The sequence below is a fragment of the Cyrtonyx montezumae genome, unplaced genomic scaffold (genome assembly GCF_038088225.1).
Source record: "Cyrtonyx montezumae isolate F1298 unplaced genomic scaffold, pur_monq_1.0 scaffold_1, whole genome shotgun sequence".
In the NCBI taxonomy this organism is placed as follows: domain Eukaryota; kingdom Metazoa; phylum Chordata; class Aves; order Galliformes; family Odontophoridae; genus Cyrtonyx; species Cyrtonyx montezumae.
The window spans coordinates 10,451,486-10,471,148 of NW_027071825.1; the positions used below are offsets into that span (position 1 = coordinate 10,451,486).

At 41.3% G+C, this 19,663-nt stretch overlaps 1 protein-coding gene across 1 annotated transcript in view; it reads left to right on the top strand.

Annotated features, from left to right (window-relative positions):
* Positions 1–282: 282 nt before the first annotated feature.
* Positions 283–19,663, top strand: part of ST6GALNAC5 (ST6 N-acetylgalactosaminide alpha-2,6-sialyltransferase 5) — a 63,192-nt gene continuing 43,811 nt past the window's right edge. The window contains exons 1-2 of the mRNA XM_065740538.1: positions 283–416; positions 992–1,222. Of these exons, the coding sequence (XP_065596610.1) occupies positions 351–416; positions 992–1,222 (297 nt within the window). The 5' untranslated portion in view covers positions 283–350. The remainder of the gene's footprint in view (positions 417–991; positions 1,223–19,663) is intronic.

The following is a 19,663-nucleotide window of genomic DNA, read 5'->3' on the forward strand; positions in this document are numbered from 1 at the left end:
TTCAGCCGCCCCGCCGGCGGGGACAGCCACGGGTTCTCCGCCGGGGAAAACCCGGAGCGGTGCCACGTGAGGGTCGCGCCGCGGGGCTTCCCGGCAGCCGGGGCCGCGTGCCCGCCGTGCCCCCGCCGGCGGCGGAGCGGCGCGCCCGAGGGGCGGCAGAAGTTTAACTTCCACCTGCCCTGAAGCCGCCGCTGCGCTGGCGGGAGGGGGCGGAGGAGGAGGCGGAGGCAGGCGGGGCGGCCGAGGACCCGGCTCTGGCAGGCTCCGAGGGTCCGGCCGGCTGTAATTCCCCCCTAATCCCCTGCACGGCGGCGCTTCCCCGGCCGAGCCATGGCCGCGGCTCCCCCGCCATGCCGAGCCTAGCGGGGAGCGGGCGGAGCGGCGCCCGGGAGGCGCACAAAATGAAGACCCTGATGGTGAGTGCGGCGCCGGCACGGCTCGGCTCAGCCCGGCCCGGCGGCGGGAGGAGAGCGGCGCGGGGCTGCCCCGGGCTGGGCGCACGCGCTCCCGCCTGCCCCGGCCGCGTCCTCGCGGCTCTCCGAGCTACGGGAAGGCGAGCGCCAGCCGGGCGGCGGCGGCGGGGAACTTTCCGCCTGCTTTCTTTTATTCGTGTTGCTCGGGGTTTGGGGATTTCGTGTGCGTTGTGAGGAGCGGATGGGAAGCCGAGCTGCTTAAAGGACGAGGTTGGAGAAGGTGGTGCGGGAGGGGGGTGGGGGGGCGAGGAGGCGAGGAGGGCGCTACGATCCCCAGCACTCGTTGAAACGCACGGGTGAGATGTCCGGAGGGAGACGGGCTGGGAAGGACAGGTGCGGTGGAGCCGGAGGAGAAGCGGAGGAGCGGGGCTGCGGCCGGTGCCGGGCAGGGCAGGGGGCGGCGGTGCGGGGACGAGGGGATTCCCGATCCTCCGGCACACTTTTACGGCGTGAAACTTGGGGAGCGGGGCCGGCCGCTGTCCCTGGGGCTCTGAGCCGCCTCTCTCTGCCCCCCGCAGCGCCACGGGCTGGCCGTCTGCTTGGCGCTTACCACCATGTGCACCAGCTTGTTGCTCATGTACGGCGGCATCGGAGGCGGCGGCGGGGGTCACCCGGAGCCTCGGCGGCAGCAGCAGCAGCAGCAGGTGGCGGCGATGCCCAGCCGCCCGCCGCAACTCGGCCAGCACCGCCCGGCGCTCCCCGTCGGGGCCGGACTCCTGGAGGGCTACATCAGCGTCCTGGAGCACAAGGTGAGCCGCCGCCGCGGGGTCCGTTCGCTCTCCCTATGGGGTCTGGCTCTGCCCGGCCTCCCAGCGGGACCTCCGACCCGACCCCGTACCTCGGAGCTCACCTTCCTCCCGGCTGTTCCACACTCGGGGTGCTCTGCAGTCTTGCTGCTGGGTTTGCCTTCTGCAGCCTTCAGTTGCCAGCTCCCGGCCCTGGGTTCAGCCCAGCGGTTGGGCATCTGTGGGGTATTGTTTTTCTCATGCCTTGTCCAGCTGGAGATACTGTTTTGTGTCTGGTGCTGAACGCTGGGGGTATGCTACCTCTAGCATCTAGGAAGGGTTAAAGTAAGTTTAGTTACTCGAAGGAAAGTCAATGGGAAGGTGTTTATTCTTAGCTTGTTCAGTCTCGGGAAACTGAAGAGAGCTGTATTTCCTATACAAATGACCTTTTCATCCTTCTCCTGAGAAGCAGTTGTTGTCAGCCATGGTTTCTGTTCTAGAAATTGGGGGCACTTCTAATGGTGAACAAAATGTTGTCCCTCCCCTTGACGCAGGAATTACAAGGCTGGTTTGTCAGATTGTGGTACCCATTTACTGGAGCTTTGATATCTCAGAGGACAGATGTAATGACAAAAAGTGAGCAGGGTGGCACATCTGCTGAAGAGATGCTTGATATTCAGTAATTTTTTCGGAAGGCAGATTCCTCTGCCATGTACACACTGCTCAATTTCTTGCATTTATGTGGAAGCTCCAAGGACCCCTCTCTACCAAACTCCCAGATAATGTTTAGTATGCAAGGTTTCTAGCAGTAAGGATGGGAAAAACAAACAAGGATTCCCAGTTTTCTCATTTTGACATCCAGTCTGATATCTTTCTGAAAGATGTGTTGTCAGACAGGTTAGCAGGCTCAGTTTAGAGGTACTGTGTGAAGATTAGTGACTTTGAAATACAGGGATTTTTATTGTTCCTTCTGGCTTCACTTTCTATGCAAGAGTTATCTGTAGTGCTCTTAACACAGAAAAATAGCTCCTGACGGTCCCTTCTAGGCTTTTTTTTTCTTTCTTACATGGCTCTTTGAAAGTTCTCAAATGTCATGTCTGTTGGGTGTAGGAAAAACAAGTTTGGCTGTGGGGCTTCCTAGTGTGTGTACACCAGTGGTGTGTTCCTTTCTAATTCTTTTGCCCTTCCTGAATGTGAGCGTCATCGTGCACTGTGGATATGTATGCACGTGATGTTTGTAAGCAGTAATCATTGAAATAGGATCTATGGGTCTTTTTAAGCCATCCGTGTGTGTAACCATCTGGGACTGGTAAGCCCATAATGATGGTTCTCCTATCTCTGACACACTCCTCATTAAAATGTATTTAAAATCACTCTTCTATGTTTATTATTTTTCAAGGCAATTTTAATGTTTCCCCATGCTGTGGGAAAAGCTGCTGCTCTGACTTTTTAATATATCGTAGTATAGCCCTAAACCCGTAGATATACTCCATTTCTAAATTTTCTTTCACATAGCTCATGTCTTGCAGTCATCAGCTGAAGCTTTAGTAACCTTTCAACATAAGTTCTCTGGTTCAAAAAGAAGATCACGCAGTCCCTGATGTGTTTCTGGCTTGCTTTGTCTTATTTTAGTGTATGAGATCATGCAGAGAGCTGTGGTACACAAAGCAGTGAGGATTATTACCATGTGGAGATGATAGGGAAGAGAAGAACTCAGATTTGACTCTTAACAGGTGTACCTGTTTTGGTAATTTAAAAGATCCAGATATTTAACATGGATTTAGAATTCTGGAACATCTCAGTTTCTGGCAGGACGAAAAATGGAGAACTCATAAATCACAGCCATTAATAGCTTGGAAAAAGAAGGATGCGGGATTGGGGAAGATGAGAGAAGGGGGAAGGGTGAGGTTACAAGAAATGAAAAAGGGTGAACAGTTTTCAGAGGAGGTGTTCTTGGGGTGTGATGGTTGAGACCATGGAGGAATCAGCTTGAATAGCTATCAGCATGAAAGTCCAACACCGAGTGAGAGCAAATGAAGGAACTGGAGAGGTTTAAGGAATGTTAGGAGAACTGCAAGGAGAGAGCAAGGTAAGCTTCGGTGGCTTACTTAAATGGCAGGACTGGAAGGTGATAAGTACTTGATTATGGTGACAGATAGGCTTGGAAAAGTAAGGAGAGGAGAATGACTTCAGTGATGGTATGTATTATTTTGGTGGCAAAGAAATGACAGTGTGAAAGAACAGTGGATGGTAGATTTTCACAGAGCAGCTGCCTTCGTTTCCCATGCGGAGTCTTTGTACTGTCTGTCAAGGAGCGGAGTGACCATTGTATAAAGTTCACCCATTGTGTCCATGCACTTTTGACAGTTGGCAGTAGCAGAGTAAATGCTGAACTCAGATTTAGGAGCTAAAGCATGTTTAGAACGTTAGAAAGAATTTTTCTGGTTCCCATAGTTTGCTTTAATAGGACAATCTAGTTTTGTGTTTGTGGCATTACACCCTTCAGTTATGTTTAATGAGAGTTAAGTATGCACGTTGGAGCTATACGTTAAATGATAGTTATTAATCCAGAGTTGCATCATGGATGTTGTCACATGCAGACACCATGTTATACAGTCATGTGGACATTTCAGGAAAAGTAATTAGCAATTGTTCATCTCATTGTTCATCACGTATTACAAATGCCTGTCACTACTGTCAGTATAGCTTTTCAGTAGTGCTGTGTGATCACATACGGAAACTGTATCCCAGGAAATCAGAGTACTTAGTAAGGTACCCATGTTTTTAAATATAGCAGTACTGTAATTATCAATCATTTGCTTCCTTTTATTGTATTTGCTGTTTAGGTCTGCAGACTTTGTTTTTGTTAACTCAAACTCCTAAGAACATTTAAAATAGCAGCAGGCTCACATGGGTTCTTAGCATCTCACCCTCAGCATGTCCCAGTGCAGGAGCAGCTCACAGTCACTATTGATGGATGATTTAAATGGATCAATGATATCCTTTTTCTTAATAATATCCAGATGCTTATATCCTTAAAAACTCACATTTGTAGCAGAAAGCATGGTTTGCTGATGGCTGCTGTTGAGGGGTCAAGGACTGCAGCAGATGAAGCAGATGCCCTTGTACTTGGAATAGCTGTTGCTGCTGCAGAGGTGCTTTGGCAGAGTAGCACAACTAAGGTTTTGCATCTGCTGTTAGAAAGTACAAGAGTCCCAGACTGTCCAATGAGCATCTTTCATGAATACTTCGTATGTAATCCTGAAATTAAAGAGGTTCTGTCATTGGTGTCAAGGGAAACAGAATTATGCTCTTCTGTGGGAAGGCAGACTTTCTGCTGATTTACCACAGTGCTGGCAAGAAATTACAGTGCTAATATTTTTAAAGCAATTACTGCATACAAATAAGAGACTGTTAATGAAAGTAGGAAACATAGAGTAATTCCAAAAGTTGCAAGAAATAAATATTTAACCGTTCTATTACTGTTCTGAAATGAATATGAGAACATTCTCTGAGTAGTTAAAAACCTTTTTACCCAGTATCGATTCAACAGTTGGTACTACGAATAAAATATGAGTTTGTCACATACATAATTGAATAATATTTCAAGCCATTTTGCTTCTTAGAAAATGAAAAAAAAATCAAAATCAATCTGATGGACAAAATGTGCAAATTCCATTCACTGTGCTTAAATGCCATTGCAGAGCACGAGGACCAATGTGATAATTAAAGAGATCACAATGTTTTCTTAATTTATGGTAATGTGAATTATCATATGCACAGAAATCTTTGTGATCCCTTTAAATTAATGCAGATCAGAGACTGTCACAGTTAATACAGTCTTTGAGGAAAGCATTGCAAAGAGTTCTGTAGTGCCATAATTACTGAGACACAGGAACTTGTTCTCAGATGAAAGTGGTTTTTTTCTAGAATGGGAAACTTTTTCCACTTAAGAACTGGGGGAAAATCTTGACGTGTTTTATCTTCATTCAGGTGGAAATAGTTTGGAATTTGAACTTCACCGAAGTAGTTAAACTGCTGATGTTTTGGGGTTGAAGTTTGAGAGGATTCATTAAACCAACTTTCACAACTGTCCTGTGGAGATGGCAGGGAATGAGATTTTTAGTTTCTTTGAAATGAATTTCTTACAGAATTGTGAGATATCTTAGGACAAAGCAGCTCCTCTTTCTTGAGATGGGATCAAACCCAGTGAATTAAGACAAAGAATGCTTTTCATAATTTGATTACATGTTCTTATTGCCTCCGATAGCCTTACCTGTAAAGGAGGGAGCTCAGACTTGGAAATTATTTGATGGAACTTTTATTTTGAGAGAGATCCACAAGGGGGAGACTTCATTCTGGAGTAACATTCTTCAGGGACACATCTGTCATAAATCTGAACGAGACGTGATGCCATAGAGACCTTGGGCAGTGACTTGTTGGGTTCTTGGACTCTTTTTTTTTTTTGTTTGTTTTGTTTTTGAGGTAGGGTACTTAGCTTTCCTTTTGGTAAGCTGTAAGTTCATTGAATAACAGAACAGACAAACAACTACAATAGGAGAATGAGCTGAGTATACAAACATGCAGAGCAGAGACAATTGTAATTTACTACGTGTACCCAACATTTGAATAACATCTATTTTTTGCTTAAAGTTTTCCTGCTTTTGAGCTACCGCAGTAGCCTACGTTTTCAGCCTTACAAATTAAAATACTGGATTCATTCATTTTGGCAATCCTTGTCTGAAATCTTCAGCATCTTCTGTGTGTACTTAGTGTGCAGTGTGGCATACACAACAGTGATGGGAAATGATGGCATGTTTTTCTGTTCTCCAGGTTGCTTGGCACCGCTGCAGAGAACCAGTAGTCCTAGCTTGGCACCATTCCCATTTGCAATATCTTGGAATATTTTCAAATATTATTTATGTAGAGGTGTCAGATATTTGAGCAGGTTATGCATCTATTTTATTGAGTTTTTTGGAAGGGAACATACTCTATAATTGTGACCATTTTTTTATTCTGTAGAATTCTGAATTGGGTGCTTGCTTGAGAGAGATCAAGAATGTTTGTATCAGAGTGATAAAACGGCAGTATTTTACAGTTGTAACTATTGCCTAATTCTTTCTAAAGTAGTGCCACAGGAGATGGAATGTAGTAGAGGAGATGACTCCAGGCTGAGGTCTGTGCCTGTTGTTGGAAAGGAATGTCTGAAAAGAGTCATTCAGATGCCCGTGTTGTTTGATACCTAATATTACTAGTTTTACATTAATTCATAAAAACCTACCAGCAACAAACTAGCTGTGTTCTGGTCGTTGAGGAGATAAAGAAGGGTAAATCATTGCCATTAATTGTGATGCAGCTTTATTCTTTCATATAAGCTGAAACAAGATTATTTCAGAGACTGTATCACAAAATCTAGATGACTGATTTTCAATGCAAGCATAGTCAGTAGGTGGTCAAATCAAGGCACTTAATGCAAACGTGTGTTTTAATTTTCTCAGCAATATCCAATACCATAATATTGGCCAAGTATTTACCTTCTTTTTTACAGCAGACTAAGGCCAGGTTCTTACTTGGTTCTTCACAGAAGGAAAAATACGGAAACATGGTGATGTTTTTATTTATTTTGTGTGTCGTTTCTGAATTACAGCTTTTAATATGAATCATAGAAAATGAAGGATGAGTAAATATGCTATTCCCTGCTATATGAATATCATATGCATCTTACTTTAATAAGTGCGAAGGGCCTGTTTTCTCTTATCTCCTTTCCTATCATCTTTTGTGGACATGGAAAATTTCCTCATTTGGTGGATATGCAAAGTACTTCTGGACAGGGAATTGGTGACTCTCTGTCTGCTAGGGAGATTTGCACACCTCTCATGGAAAAAAATGTTAATTTTTGTCTTACATTTTCATCATTAATTTCAATGACCACAATTATGTTTCCAGTACGTGGTAATGTAGATTATGTTTGATAACCGTTTAATTTTACCATACTATCCCCTTCTTGCACACCAACTTTCACTGAGCATTTTAGGCTATTTTCATCTTCCTATAAAGACAAAGCGTTCTTTTGAAGGATTTTAATCCTTAGTTGAAGCAAGTCTGAACTAAATGAGATTTTCAATGACAGGAAATGTAATTTTTGTTCGGAGCTGATGGATATCTCTCAATAGAGTTCCTTAAGTTTCCCCTTTCTGCTTGCCCTGGGGCATAAGTGGATATTGAGTGTCATCCTAACTGTGTGATATCTTCACAACAATAGGCTGCAAGTCGTTTCCTTTTCTCTGTGACCTTCTTTATTCATGTAACCTGTATTGCTCAGCAATGCTCTGTATGCACATCCTTGATGCTGAGGTGGCATTGATACTGAAGAACTCAGTGTATTAATTTAACTTCTAATTAGGGCAATTATGATCAAATCAGCAGTCGTTCAGTGCTGATATAAGCAGATGTGACAGCACAAAAGCTACTTTGAAGGTGAGATGAAGCGTTGTGATGTTTCACCTCATCCTGTTCTGCCTCACCCCTAAGCAATTCATCACTCTTTTGCTCCAGCCATCACATTTAGAAGTGTTAAGACCAGGTTAATTACCGAATTCTGCTCTCAGCTGGATAAGCAAATATCTTCAGCTCAGACACTGATATTAATTGTTCTTTGTTGTCATTCTGCAAATATACAAATAGAGTTAAAAATAATAGCCTCAAATTGTGAGAGAGGACAGTTCCAAGCTGTAACCTATAGAGAGTGTGTTTGCAATGGAAAAGTGTAAAATGCAGATGTGGAGCTCTGTGGTGCCTCCAGTGGTGTTATATTAGAAGACCAAGTTTGGCTCAGAAACATATACATTCCTACAGGGAATGTACATCAGAACTGAGGGCAGGCAAATCTGGCCATGCTGTTAGTGCCTGGAGTGTACTCACAGGGGTACCATGTGTACATTAAGTGCAGTAATAACCATTGGGTTCTTACTGGAATGCTGTAAGAAGACTTCAGAAAAAGATCAGATTATTTTAAAACATGGAGGGGGGCAAGCTAATAGGTTACTAGAGTGTGTTTTTTTCACAATGACAGTGAACTAATGCAAAATGTTTATTGTTTGGAATAAGAGAACAGTAATAGGTATATGTGGCATACAGGCAACATAGATCAGGTTTTCTTAATTGGGATTTAATAATCTGGACTGTTGTAATGCAGAAGAAGAATATATATATATGTGCTTCGTCCTCTAATAGAACACATAAAGACTTAATTGCATCTGTAGAAAAATTTCCATTACAGAGTGGATGACTTGGTAAGACATAACCTGGAAAAGAGGAGGAAGATATTTCTCACTAAACTGTGTGTGCAATCATAATACACATTTTTATTTAGCAAATATTATATAATTATTTTGGTATGTTATTAGCCGCCTTAGATATTGTCTTGGCATTAATATTGCAGAAACAAAATATTGTGTAGAGTTTATACTGTCAGACTCTATTAAATTAGAGTATATCTTGCCCTCAGCTATACCAGGTCATAGGAGTAGATGTAATAACACTCAGCAGAGCATCAGTCTAAGACTTATCTCTAAGGAAAAGAAAAAAATCAGCAGTGAAAGTTTGTACAAATGTACAAGTTTTGTGCTCAGGAAGAGTAAAAGGAATGATGTTTATGCTTAAGAAATGGCTCCATGAGAAATAGGCTTCAGGAGACTGCATTCATCACCAAGCGCATTCTGTTGGCCAGTTCACCTGCGTGGAATTTCAAACCTTTTGTTCCAGCTTGAGACAGCAGGGCAAGTTTTGCAGATAGTGATGTGATAGTAAATTCAAGCTTGCTACCTTCTAAACTTTCATGTCTGTGTTGCATTCTCTGTGGACAGACGTCTTTATTCTGTAACAGTGAAATTCACCCGTGTGAGTTGCACAAAATGTAAGCATCTGAGGAAGTACATAACTGAGGCAACTGACGGGAAGGTGGCACATCATTATGGAATAATAAAGTGAGATGTAGAGATCCCCAAAGCTAGAGCAGGCTGGGTCAGTATAGTGTAGTTGGAGACAGGCTTGTTAGCTTGAGTTTGAAATCAGATTTGTCAGTCTGTACCTGAGCAAATAAGTTCTGACCTTTTGGCAGCTGTGTTTCTTTTGAAGCTGGGCTGTGCTGCACTGTGCAATCAGGGTCAGGATGGGCTGAAGCTGTGTGGAGTGCCTTGGGAATGGGTTTGCAGACATGTCCAGACCATTTCTGAGCAATTCTCAGGTGCAGTGCCAGGGACTGAAACTGCATTTGCAATTTTAGCTTCTCTTTAACTTTAGCCATGCTAACAAGAACTGCCTTGTATTTTGCAGAGATTGAATATTTGGCCAGAAATAAATTTAGAAAAGATGATTTCCAAACCCTTGTAAGAAATCCTTTGGCTTTCTACATAGAGGCACTGCTCTCCCAACCATTATGCAGAATGTGGAAGCTTCCAGTCAGTACGTGCTGTTGTACAACCTGTGATGTCCCTTCTCTGCTCCACTGTAGCTTACAATATGCCTTCCTTGGGTCAGTCCTTGAGATACTTGACTAAATTTCATCCCTGGAGATTAGAATAATGACAAATGTGCTCCTAAATTTTGTTGCTGTCCACTTTATTCCTAATGCTACTATAAAAGGGTTAGTTTTACATATCTCAGCATATTGGTTGACTCTAAAATAGGAACATAAAATCTCAAAATACAGCTAGTGGTCTGGCTGCAGCTGTCAGAGAGATGAAGAATTAATACTGCCTGTCCTTCCTCAGTCCTGTGCCTGGATATTTGTAGGTGAGCTCCATTTTTAAAAAATCAAAGCAAACCAAAACTCTTTTATATTTTATTGAGATTTTAACTCTTAAATTCTTTAAAGTAATCATCATTACTGATGACTCTCCAAAATGCATTTTACAAATTAAAAACCTACAGCAAAATCACTGCTGTTTCCATTCATTCATCTACTTGTCTATGCTCTTTGTAACACTGCTCTGGATTTCTGTCTGTTTTCAGTACTGATATGTGAATCTGATGAGGACTGAGTCAGTTCGTTACAATATTGTTCGTGTTATCCATGAGAACCACCTCCAACATGAATGGGACTATGTGAAATAACCAGTCCTTCAGTAAGGGCTTCCCCATCTTGCTGAGTGCCAGCTGACATGATGTCTAAGCATATGTCTGTATGGGATTTTGCCAGCAGACGAGAGCGTGCTTTGCCCTCCCTTTGAGCTGCTTGGAGATGCATCAGCTCTGCTCTGGCAGCTGAGTAGCTGCAGCAAGCATGTTGCTAAGCCAGAACTAATAAGCTTGACTGGGAGGAAGGATCTGCTGGACTCAGCAGCCTATTTGGTGTAGTTGTGTGGCTAGCACCGCAGAGCTTGTGTGTGTCCTACTGCCTTGACCTACAGGCAGAGCATGATCTGTTGTACAACAGTCTAATAGGATAGATGGCATTGTGAATTAGGTTTTCAAACTCTGATCTGAGACCCTAAATTAAGTTCATGGAGCACTACTTGCTCATCTCATCTAAGTCACCACTTAGGAAGGTTTTGCTATTTTCAATGGGTGCATACTTGTCAAAGGAATGAATTTAATTGTGTTGTGTTAGAAAACAGTGTTTGAAAATCAGGCTGAAGAGTTGTTGTTGTTGTTGTTTGTATGTAGTTATTTCTCTTTACACAGACAGGGCATCTCATTTGCAACATGTTTTCTGGTGTTTCTGTTATGTATTTTTCTTTGGAAATGTTGACAACTGCACCTTAATTTCAATCAGTGAAGAATTTTTGAAGATGATAGGATATTTAATGATGTCTTCACTAACATAAGACTGCTGAGCCTTAATGTTACTCTTCCCATTGCTAATTTTCATATTCATAGATTTAATTTTGACTTTGCTTTTAATTTTTATAAGTAGCCAAAAGCTATGTTATTTTAAAAGTAGAATTGAAACTAGAGCTAAATCCTTCCTTTTCCCCGAATCTGCTTTATGTCTCAGTAGCAGCACAGAAAAAGCACTGGAGCTAGTTACAGATATGCTGAATATTCGTTCACAGTGGCAGTGTTGGTGTATCCCTGGTGGTTTAAGGGCATAAATGAGGTACTTTGTGCAGCTGGTAGATGTGGAGGATGGATATCAGGGCCAGGAGGGTATCTCTGGTATTATGTGTCTGATTTCTGCCGGCACAGTGATCCCTTTTGATCTGCAGCAATTTGTGCAATACAGAGCAGCTTTCAGGGTATCTTTAATTATGCCTGTCGACATTTTGGCCTGGAAAGTGGAATGAGGCTTTCGAGTCACCTCTCATTCCCAGCTGTGTTGATTTGAAACTTTGCACAGCTTGTTACCCAGCTGCAAGCATAAGGCTCCTAATTCTGCTCCCATGAAATACAATCAATGCACAGCACCCTGGGCTTCAGCAGAAGGTGCAGCTGGCTCTTGGTCTTTGTGTCAGAGCTCACAAGGTGGGTTATGAATATATCATGTATGTATATCTGCATATAACCTATACTAACACATTTTCAGGTCAAGTCTAGATTTGAGACAGTTCACAGGACTTGAAAGCTTTTCAGGTTTTGTGTTGATATGGTGTACAGTAAAATTGCTGTGTTAGGAGAACCTTACTAATAGGGCTTACACTAAAAACACAGACAGAGACATAATGCTCATATCAGTGCTCTCAGACTTATCTAGGTGATGACATGCACAAGCTTCATTAACGTTTTTCAGAAGTGACTTGTTATAACTATACCTTTTCCTAGGGATATTTTTTCAGTGTATTGTGAGTATGACACCTCTTATTTGTAGTGTGTAATGTGAAAAAAAAATTGTCAAAAAATGATGGTAATTGTCCTAACGCTTGAACATTGATGGTTTTGATGGTTAATTGTCACAGTCAGTAGCAAATTGCAAAAGAAGATTAATTCTTCTTGTAAGTGCAGGAGGTGATTTCATCTGTGTCATGCAAAGTCCAAGGACCAGTGGTTATTTAAATTCTCCAGACTTTTTAAAATTGAGTGTGTTGCTCATAGGAAGTGCGTGAGAACCTTGGGCTGAGATCAGACGTGAAGGACAAATTTGACAGTCAGTGTGTAAGCCAGTTTAGCAAAAATTGCTGTCCTGTTTCCTCTTGAGTGTGGATGATGAGCTGCATCTACTTGTCTTCTTTACTGGAATTGCTTTCTGTGTGCCAGTCTATGCAAAGTGCTGAGACTTCAAAATTCAAAATTGAAGTAATTTTTAAAAAATTCGAATTCCTTTTTGTTTCACTTGGAAAACAAATACACATGTCTTTTTTCTTGTTTTATTTTGTATCCCATATTTTACATCAGTAAAAGTACTGACAATTACATTACCCTGTGTTTATTAAAGCTATGCTGTTACCCAGTAATACACGTAAGACATCTTATGCTGCCTTAAGGATTAAGTTAAGCTCCTTTGTCAAGCCTGTTGGTATGGCAGGACTGTTAATCTTTAACTGTCAGGCTCTGGTTAGATCCTTCTTTAGGCTGAGGCTATGTCTAAGTGCAAAAAAATTAAAAGAATCAACTCTCCCAGTATTTATGTCTTTGTATTTTTGCACAGAGAGATCAATCAATAAAAGTAGGAGCTGTGTTAGACATACACATTTCTATAAGGAGATTGCATTTCAAGCCCTTATTTACCAGCATCATAGTTTGCTTTGTGTTTATGCTTGTGAATATGAAGGCAGTTGACAAAATGTTCAAAATACTAAATTCATGAAAATAAGATGTGCGGTGGGTGGAAGCACATTGAAAGGAGGACAGGGAAAACTGTATGAATCTGCTTTTCCTAATTAAAATTCTACAGAGTTGTCTACAGGATGTTCATGTTGTATTACATCAGTAATTACTCTTACATTTTCTTTCCAAATTATAGCATTAAGTCACAAAAGAGGAAATGTGCTATAGTTGCAGTATATCTAGTCTTGAATGAAAGTGTATGAAAAGAGTGGTGAAGCTGAAAGTTAAATCCATTGTAAATGATTATAGGTAATATTTTAGCCCCAGCAAGGCATAAAACTGATGGTAAGTAGTCACGTTGTTGTGCTGTAGGTATCGAATGAGGATGTATGTACTGTAGTGTTGTCTTAGCCAAAATTTACGAAGAGGGATTTTTAAAGTAATTTTCTGAAAATAACCCAATAGTGCAATTTTTGTGCATACGTATGATCCTTGAAAGGGGTACTGTGATCATCCAATGAAATGATACAGGTTGAGTGTTCAAGCATTTGCAAAAATGGCTACAAATAAGCTTTTAGGTGTGCTAGCTGCCTGAATGGGACTTTTCTAGTGTGGCTATACTTTTGGAAATAGTAGCAAAAGAAACCCTCAACAAGTGAGAATTTTCTCCTTCAAATGCAGTTTCTAGTGGCTGTTTTTGTATTTTACACGCATACAACCTTCCCATTTTCTGAAACAAGAGGTTCTGTCCCTTAACTCATTAAATAATAATACTTTGTACTTACATTGCCTTCCTTCTGAGGATCTCCGTGTGCCATAGAAACATTAAATGGGAACTTCTGCTTTAAAGTATGGGAGTATTAATTCCTTGTTACACGGGGGGATAGTGAAACATAAAGAAGTTCAGACCATAGTTTTGACCTTTGAGTGTCCAGATAGGAATTTCAGACAGGAGTTTGAAAAGTGTTCGAAGTGTTGAAAACTTCGGGGACTTAACCTCAGAATAGGTCCACAGCAGTCATTTGAGACACCTGACTGTCATGCTTGGCTTGGAACTGAAATTTCAGACCTTGTTCTGTATAGCTTTGAGAAAATATACAGTGGATTGGAAGAGTTATACACCTGAAAATGGATTTGAGATACCTGTTCTGGTTTAGAACTGCTCAGCAGAGAAGTATGGAAGTGCAATTTCAGTGCAGACCTTCTGCTTGATCAGAGTCGTGATGGAGGAAGGCATAGTTCAGATAAACAGAAGAGAAAGCAATTGTTGTCTTGAGCTGTGGATGGTTGAGGTGGGGTGTGAGTTCCAGTTTCATAAACTATTAAAGTATGTGTTTTTAAAAGTTTTGCTGCATAAATTGAAGATTACAGTGTTACCTTGGAATTTTCCAAAGATGCCTTCTCATGTATTTTATCAAGTTATCTCCCTCAGCCATCTCTAGCTCCTTCACTGTATGGGGCAGTGCTGTGTTGGCTGTCCCAGGAAGCAGCACAGCCAGCTCCCTCCTGGGTGGTGGTCACTTGTCCAGGATGCATGAACTTGGGCAGATTTTGATAGTAACTGAACAAAGCTTTTGAAGCATAAACCAAGGCTTTTGGTTTAGGCTTTCATATGCTGCCAAAGTGTTGTCTGTGTGATGCTGAGCCCTCGCTCCGCATTAGTACATGGGCATGTAAATGAATGACCTGATTTTCAGAGCATGTTGGAACCACGTGTGTTTGGCAACAACTGTAATGACTTCAGGCAGGTTAACTCTTTGAGCGTGGTATTTCATGTGTGCAGCAGGGCTGCACATTATTTGGGGCTGTAATAAACTTTAATGGGGCGTGCAAATACAGGCACCCTCGGTTCTTTGACTGAGGTCCTTTGGGAAGCAGTGTATTCATCATACCAACACAGCTGTTTCTACAAAGTTTGTTAATTCCTTACACCTTAAAAATATTTTGTATGTATTTTATATTGCGCTGTACTGTGGATTTGGTACCTATTATATGACGTTATATCAAAATACATTATGCTTAACAATCAAGTAAATTTTAGGGTTGGGGAGAAGAGTTTTGACAGCACATCTCAAATGGTTAGCCATTTACTCTTTGCTTATTGAAGTAATCCTTTCATCTTCTAGTGTAAAGAAAAATAAAATCCTTAAACAATTGCAGAATAAGACCAACAAATAGGGTGGTTTGAAATGTAACTGAATATAAATGTTGTGATTACATAAAGTACCTGACTGACAGTATTGGAGTTTGGAGTCTATCACAATCCTAGGAATCCAGGAACAGTCTGGGAAGAGTAGGAAATTTTTTGCTATATGCTTGTATAGATTTCTTTAAGATCAAAGTTAAGAGTGTTGCCAGCTCAGTCCTTAACCTGTGTATGAATGCTAATCCAGAGTTTCTCAAGATGTGGAGCTGCAGGCAGATCACTTCTGGAGTACTTGATGTTGTAAGTGAAAGTTGTAAAGGAGGATATCCACTGAAGGCTTAGTGTTTAGACAGCCCTCAGTTTCCTATGTGTAACATTTGTAAGGCGTAAAGAGCAAGTACAATGAGTTGCAAATGCAAAAATACAGATATGAAAAGTTTTAAGTATTCTCTACATAGCAGGGGTGAGATACTTGGTACAGAAATGTGGGGTTTAGAGAGTATCATCTTCAGAAAGAAATACAAGTCTTTTCTCAGGCATGACATTATGCAGCTGAAGTCTGAGCGACCTCTGTTTTCTTCACTTTCTTTGGGTTAGATATAAATATTTTTTTCTTCCCTTTCAGTGAGTGGAAATGAAGATAAGACAGTTGTGATCTTCACATTCAAAATAGGAATGTTGGAGGAGAGAATTTCAAGTAGTGAATTCTGTTATCATGGATAATAAAACTCCAATAAAAGCTCCACTCTGCAGCTTTTAGAGTAAAGGTGCACGAACCAGACCGTTCTGATTAGATGCTGAAATGCACATATCCCTGCCACAGCATTGTAGCTTAGGCTAGCTACATGACTCACAATTGGTGAACTCTGACAAATAATCCATCAGTTGATGCTGAGACTCTGTCAGGGAAGGCAGCCTCAAACACCCTTTTTTTTGTTGTTGTAATCCATCACTTCTTGTGCACCTCCTAATGGTCTTATATACACAGATACTCTTGTTACTTTCTATCTTTGTATTGCTTAGGAGAGCAAAAGCATGGCATTGAATAGTTCCCACATGCTGCTTTGCAGAGCGGGGAAGAGGCACACAAGGCCAGAAAATGCCATGAATGAAATGTCATAATTCAAAGAGCCTAGTCATATTTCTGCTAAGACTACATAGAATTCTCCCCTGGAAATCACCAGAAGCTGGGTTAGTACCCGGACTTGCAGCCCAATTGATTGCTGTCACCAAGGCTACCGGTGCTTTGGGCTCAGACGTGGGAGCCCAGCACCTGCTGCTGATCACCAGAGTCCCTCTCTTACAGTGGTGTATAGACAGTCTCCTAAGTCTGCTCTGACATGCTGAAATCTATAGATTGATTAGAATTTGAAGACAGAAGGGTGAATATTCATGCAAAGTCCAGTATTCTCTGTCAGATTCATACTGCTTAGGGAAAAAAGTGGGAGGTTGAAGAGTTGGGCTAATAATTTTTAAGTCCCCAATGCTTCCTGAGTGTTTCTCATCATGTTCGCATATAGGTCTCACTGTTAAAGGAGCACAAGTCCTCAGAATGCTAACAGCAGAAACTGGAGTGTCAGTACTAATACTGAACAGGGGTGTGGGGAAATAATGATATTTTGAAATACTGCTTTAGAATTCACTGTGTTACAAGGTGGCAGCAATAGAAAATGGCATTTGTTTTTCTATAAGCAGTTCCAGGTTTTAATGAAGTGCAGGTGTTGGCAGTGATGATTGCTGCGTGTTATTCTGATGGTAGCTGGATATCTGTGCAATGATCATTTATGTGGAATTCCCCTTGGAGGGCTTATGTTTCAGAGGTTATCCTCAGATGTGAGGAAATCTGTATGGCTTTATGAGTGGTGCTAGGATTATATTAATGAGGAACGCTCTGCCTTTTCTTGAAGCTCAAGTCTCAGTGGTGCCCTGAAAGGCCAGAACTACCTTTCGTAGACCACTGACCTTTTGTCTTGATTATCTTTGTGAACTGGCACCGTCTTTCAGATAATAGAACTTGGTAATTGGGGAGCTAAGAGGTCTAAAATAAAAGTGACAGCTTTTGCTGCTGGTTAGATACTAATATGAGTCCTGAATGCCTTTTAAATATCTTATTCTAAATCTTAGAAAATGGAAAAGAGCACTTGTATCAAATAAAAAGGCTGAGAAAACAAACAGAAGTACCATTTGTCTGATGTTTGAAGGTGTCACTCAGCTTGAAACTAGAGATACAGATGGAGAAACCTTTGTGCCTTGCTGTAATTCCATACGCTTTTTTGAGAGATACAGTATTTAAAATATTAATTCTGTGTGTAAGTTCTACCACACTGAAGCTGAGTTTGGTTCAGTTGAGACAGAGAGAGATTAAAACAGCCAAACATTTCTGGAATGGGACTCTGTCACTCATGGACGCAGGAGAGAGTTAGAGCAGGCCCATGCTGTCCTCAGCTTTATTCTCTCATGTATCCTTTATACTAAAAGCAGCATTTAAAAAAAGCAAGTTATAATTTGGCTTTAGTGAGTGATGTTTTTCTCAATAAAAAAATGAAAATAATATGACACTGTGAGAACTTGTTTATTCAAGGCCATGCAAGAATAGACTGCTACGAACAGCCCTTGCTGTTGTTCCTGGTGGTGAACTAATTGGCTCTGAGGGCAGTGCACATAGGACAGACACAGTTACACAATTTGGTGTTCATTTATGTCAGTGTTATTCCTCAAAGCATTCTTGCAGAGCAGGCTCTGGGGTTCCAGGTACTTTCAAACACAGGGCAAGGAAACAGTCCCATGCTATTGATTATTCCTTTAGTGTGATGGACTTGAGCACTTTCTAGCTCTTCCTGAAGTGCTTTGAGCTCTTCAGGAGAAAAATGAATCGATGTTACGACTCATTTTAAAGCCAAAAAGTGAAAATTCAAAGTGATAATTTCACTATAGCTAGGCAGGCTTTGTGTCCATAATGATCCATAGGGCTACTTAAGGCTGAAAGGCAACCCACACTGTTTGCTTGGGAGTTCTCTGTTTCTTGGCCAGTGGCTGACTGCAGGGTCCTGGTAGCTCACTGAAAGGTACAACCCAGCTAGCTGGAATAGACATCCTTTCATGTCTGTACCCACACTTGCTGGACCTGCTGCCTGTCTGTTGTGGTTGTTAGTGAAATACAGTGAATTCTTACTTGTTTAAGGAGGCTGACACAGCCAAGAAGCAGGATAGTGAAAGATGTTTACATTTTTCTGTTATGGATTTGTTCTACAAAGTTGCCTGAGTGTAGACACTAAATCCAGGCAAAGCATTTTCATCTCTGGAAAGCTGGGGAGGGTCACAACCAAGTTGTCTGTGTCTTGCCTGTGATTACCTTGTTTCTTTTTGCAGAATGATCCAATGGTGTCAGTTTGATTTTACTCCCGGTATCAGATCTAATGGCAAAAGTAGCAGACATCCTTTACCTCCGTTGCTGTTTAATCGAGCTGTGAATACATCAGTTTTGAAGATCTCAGAGGGACACCAGATTCAGTATTTTCTCTATGATAAAGTTTTTGGAATGGCTCAGTTGTGCCTGTTCAGGTTTGGTTTTCAGAATAGTTCATCTTGTTACTTGCAGTAACAGTGAGAGTAGACATAGAGCAGATAGTGATGGTATATGTAATTCACCTGCCATTTGTGTGAATCCGGTTTGGAAAAAGAAAAAGGCTGTGATTTGAAGCCCAGTGCTGAAAATCCAAATCATCTCTTAAGTCATATTGCAGCTGTGTTTACCTCAAATTATTTGGAGATGCCAGTACCAAAGTGGAACACAATGAAATGTTTGTTTTGAAGACAGAGACGGGAGATGCTCGGTCTTCTTTCAGTAAAGATTAAATCCTGTAGTGGGAGAACAATAGGCTCAAAAATGCCAACTGTACATTATATATCATCTCAGTGTGATTTTTTTTTAATCTTTTTTCTGTGTCATTTTCTCATCTCATTGCATCTCTGTTCAGTCTGTTGCTGTGCATTCAATTGGAATATACCATCAGGATACATAATGCTGAAAATCTCAGCTCTGAAGTCTGGTGAGACACATTTTCCCGTTTTACTAGTAGGCAGTGATAATGAAAGTCTCTAATCTCATTAGTTTGAAAGAACCACCCCACAGCGCTAGGGTGCTCTAAAAAAGCAAGAGGCAGAGGAAACATGATTAAGTTTGTGGGAATAGGAAGGAAAATATTTCTTTAGAGGTAACAATACACTTGTACTCATTCAGTATTCATCTCCTGGAAGATAAAGGAATACTATGCTTTTGAAAATTAATTTCCCCATGTCCTGCATGAGGGAACTTAGAAGTTTTGTATTACTATATTCATGATACAACTACAAAACAACGTGTTGATGATTTTTACTGTTTGTAATTTGCCTTTCTGTCAATATTCTTTATGATGTTCGTCTTCCCACACTTTGTGAGTGAAGTTTATGACTCCTGTTTTGTTTTTAGCTATGCTGTTTGCTGTTATTCTCAGGTGTGTGTTGCTACTCACTACAGAGCCTGTCAGCTCTTCCTAGGCATGTTTAGTTAGTAGTAGCATCGTTTTATTCAGGAGTTTAAATTTGACTGATGAGTCCATGTATACAGTTTTTGCAAA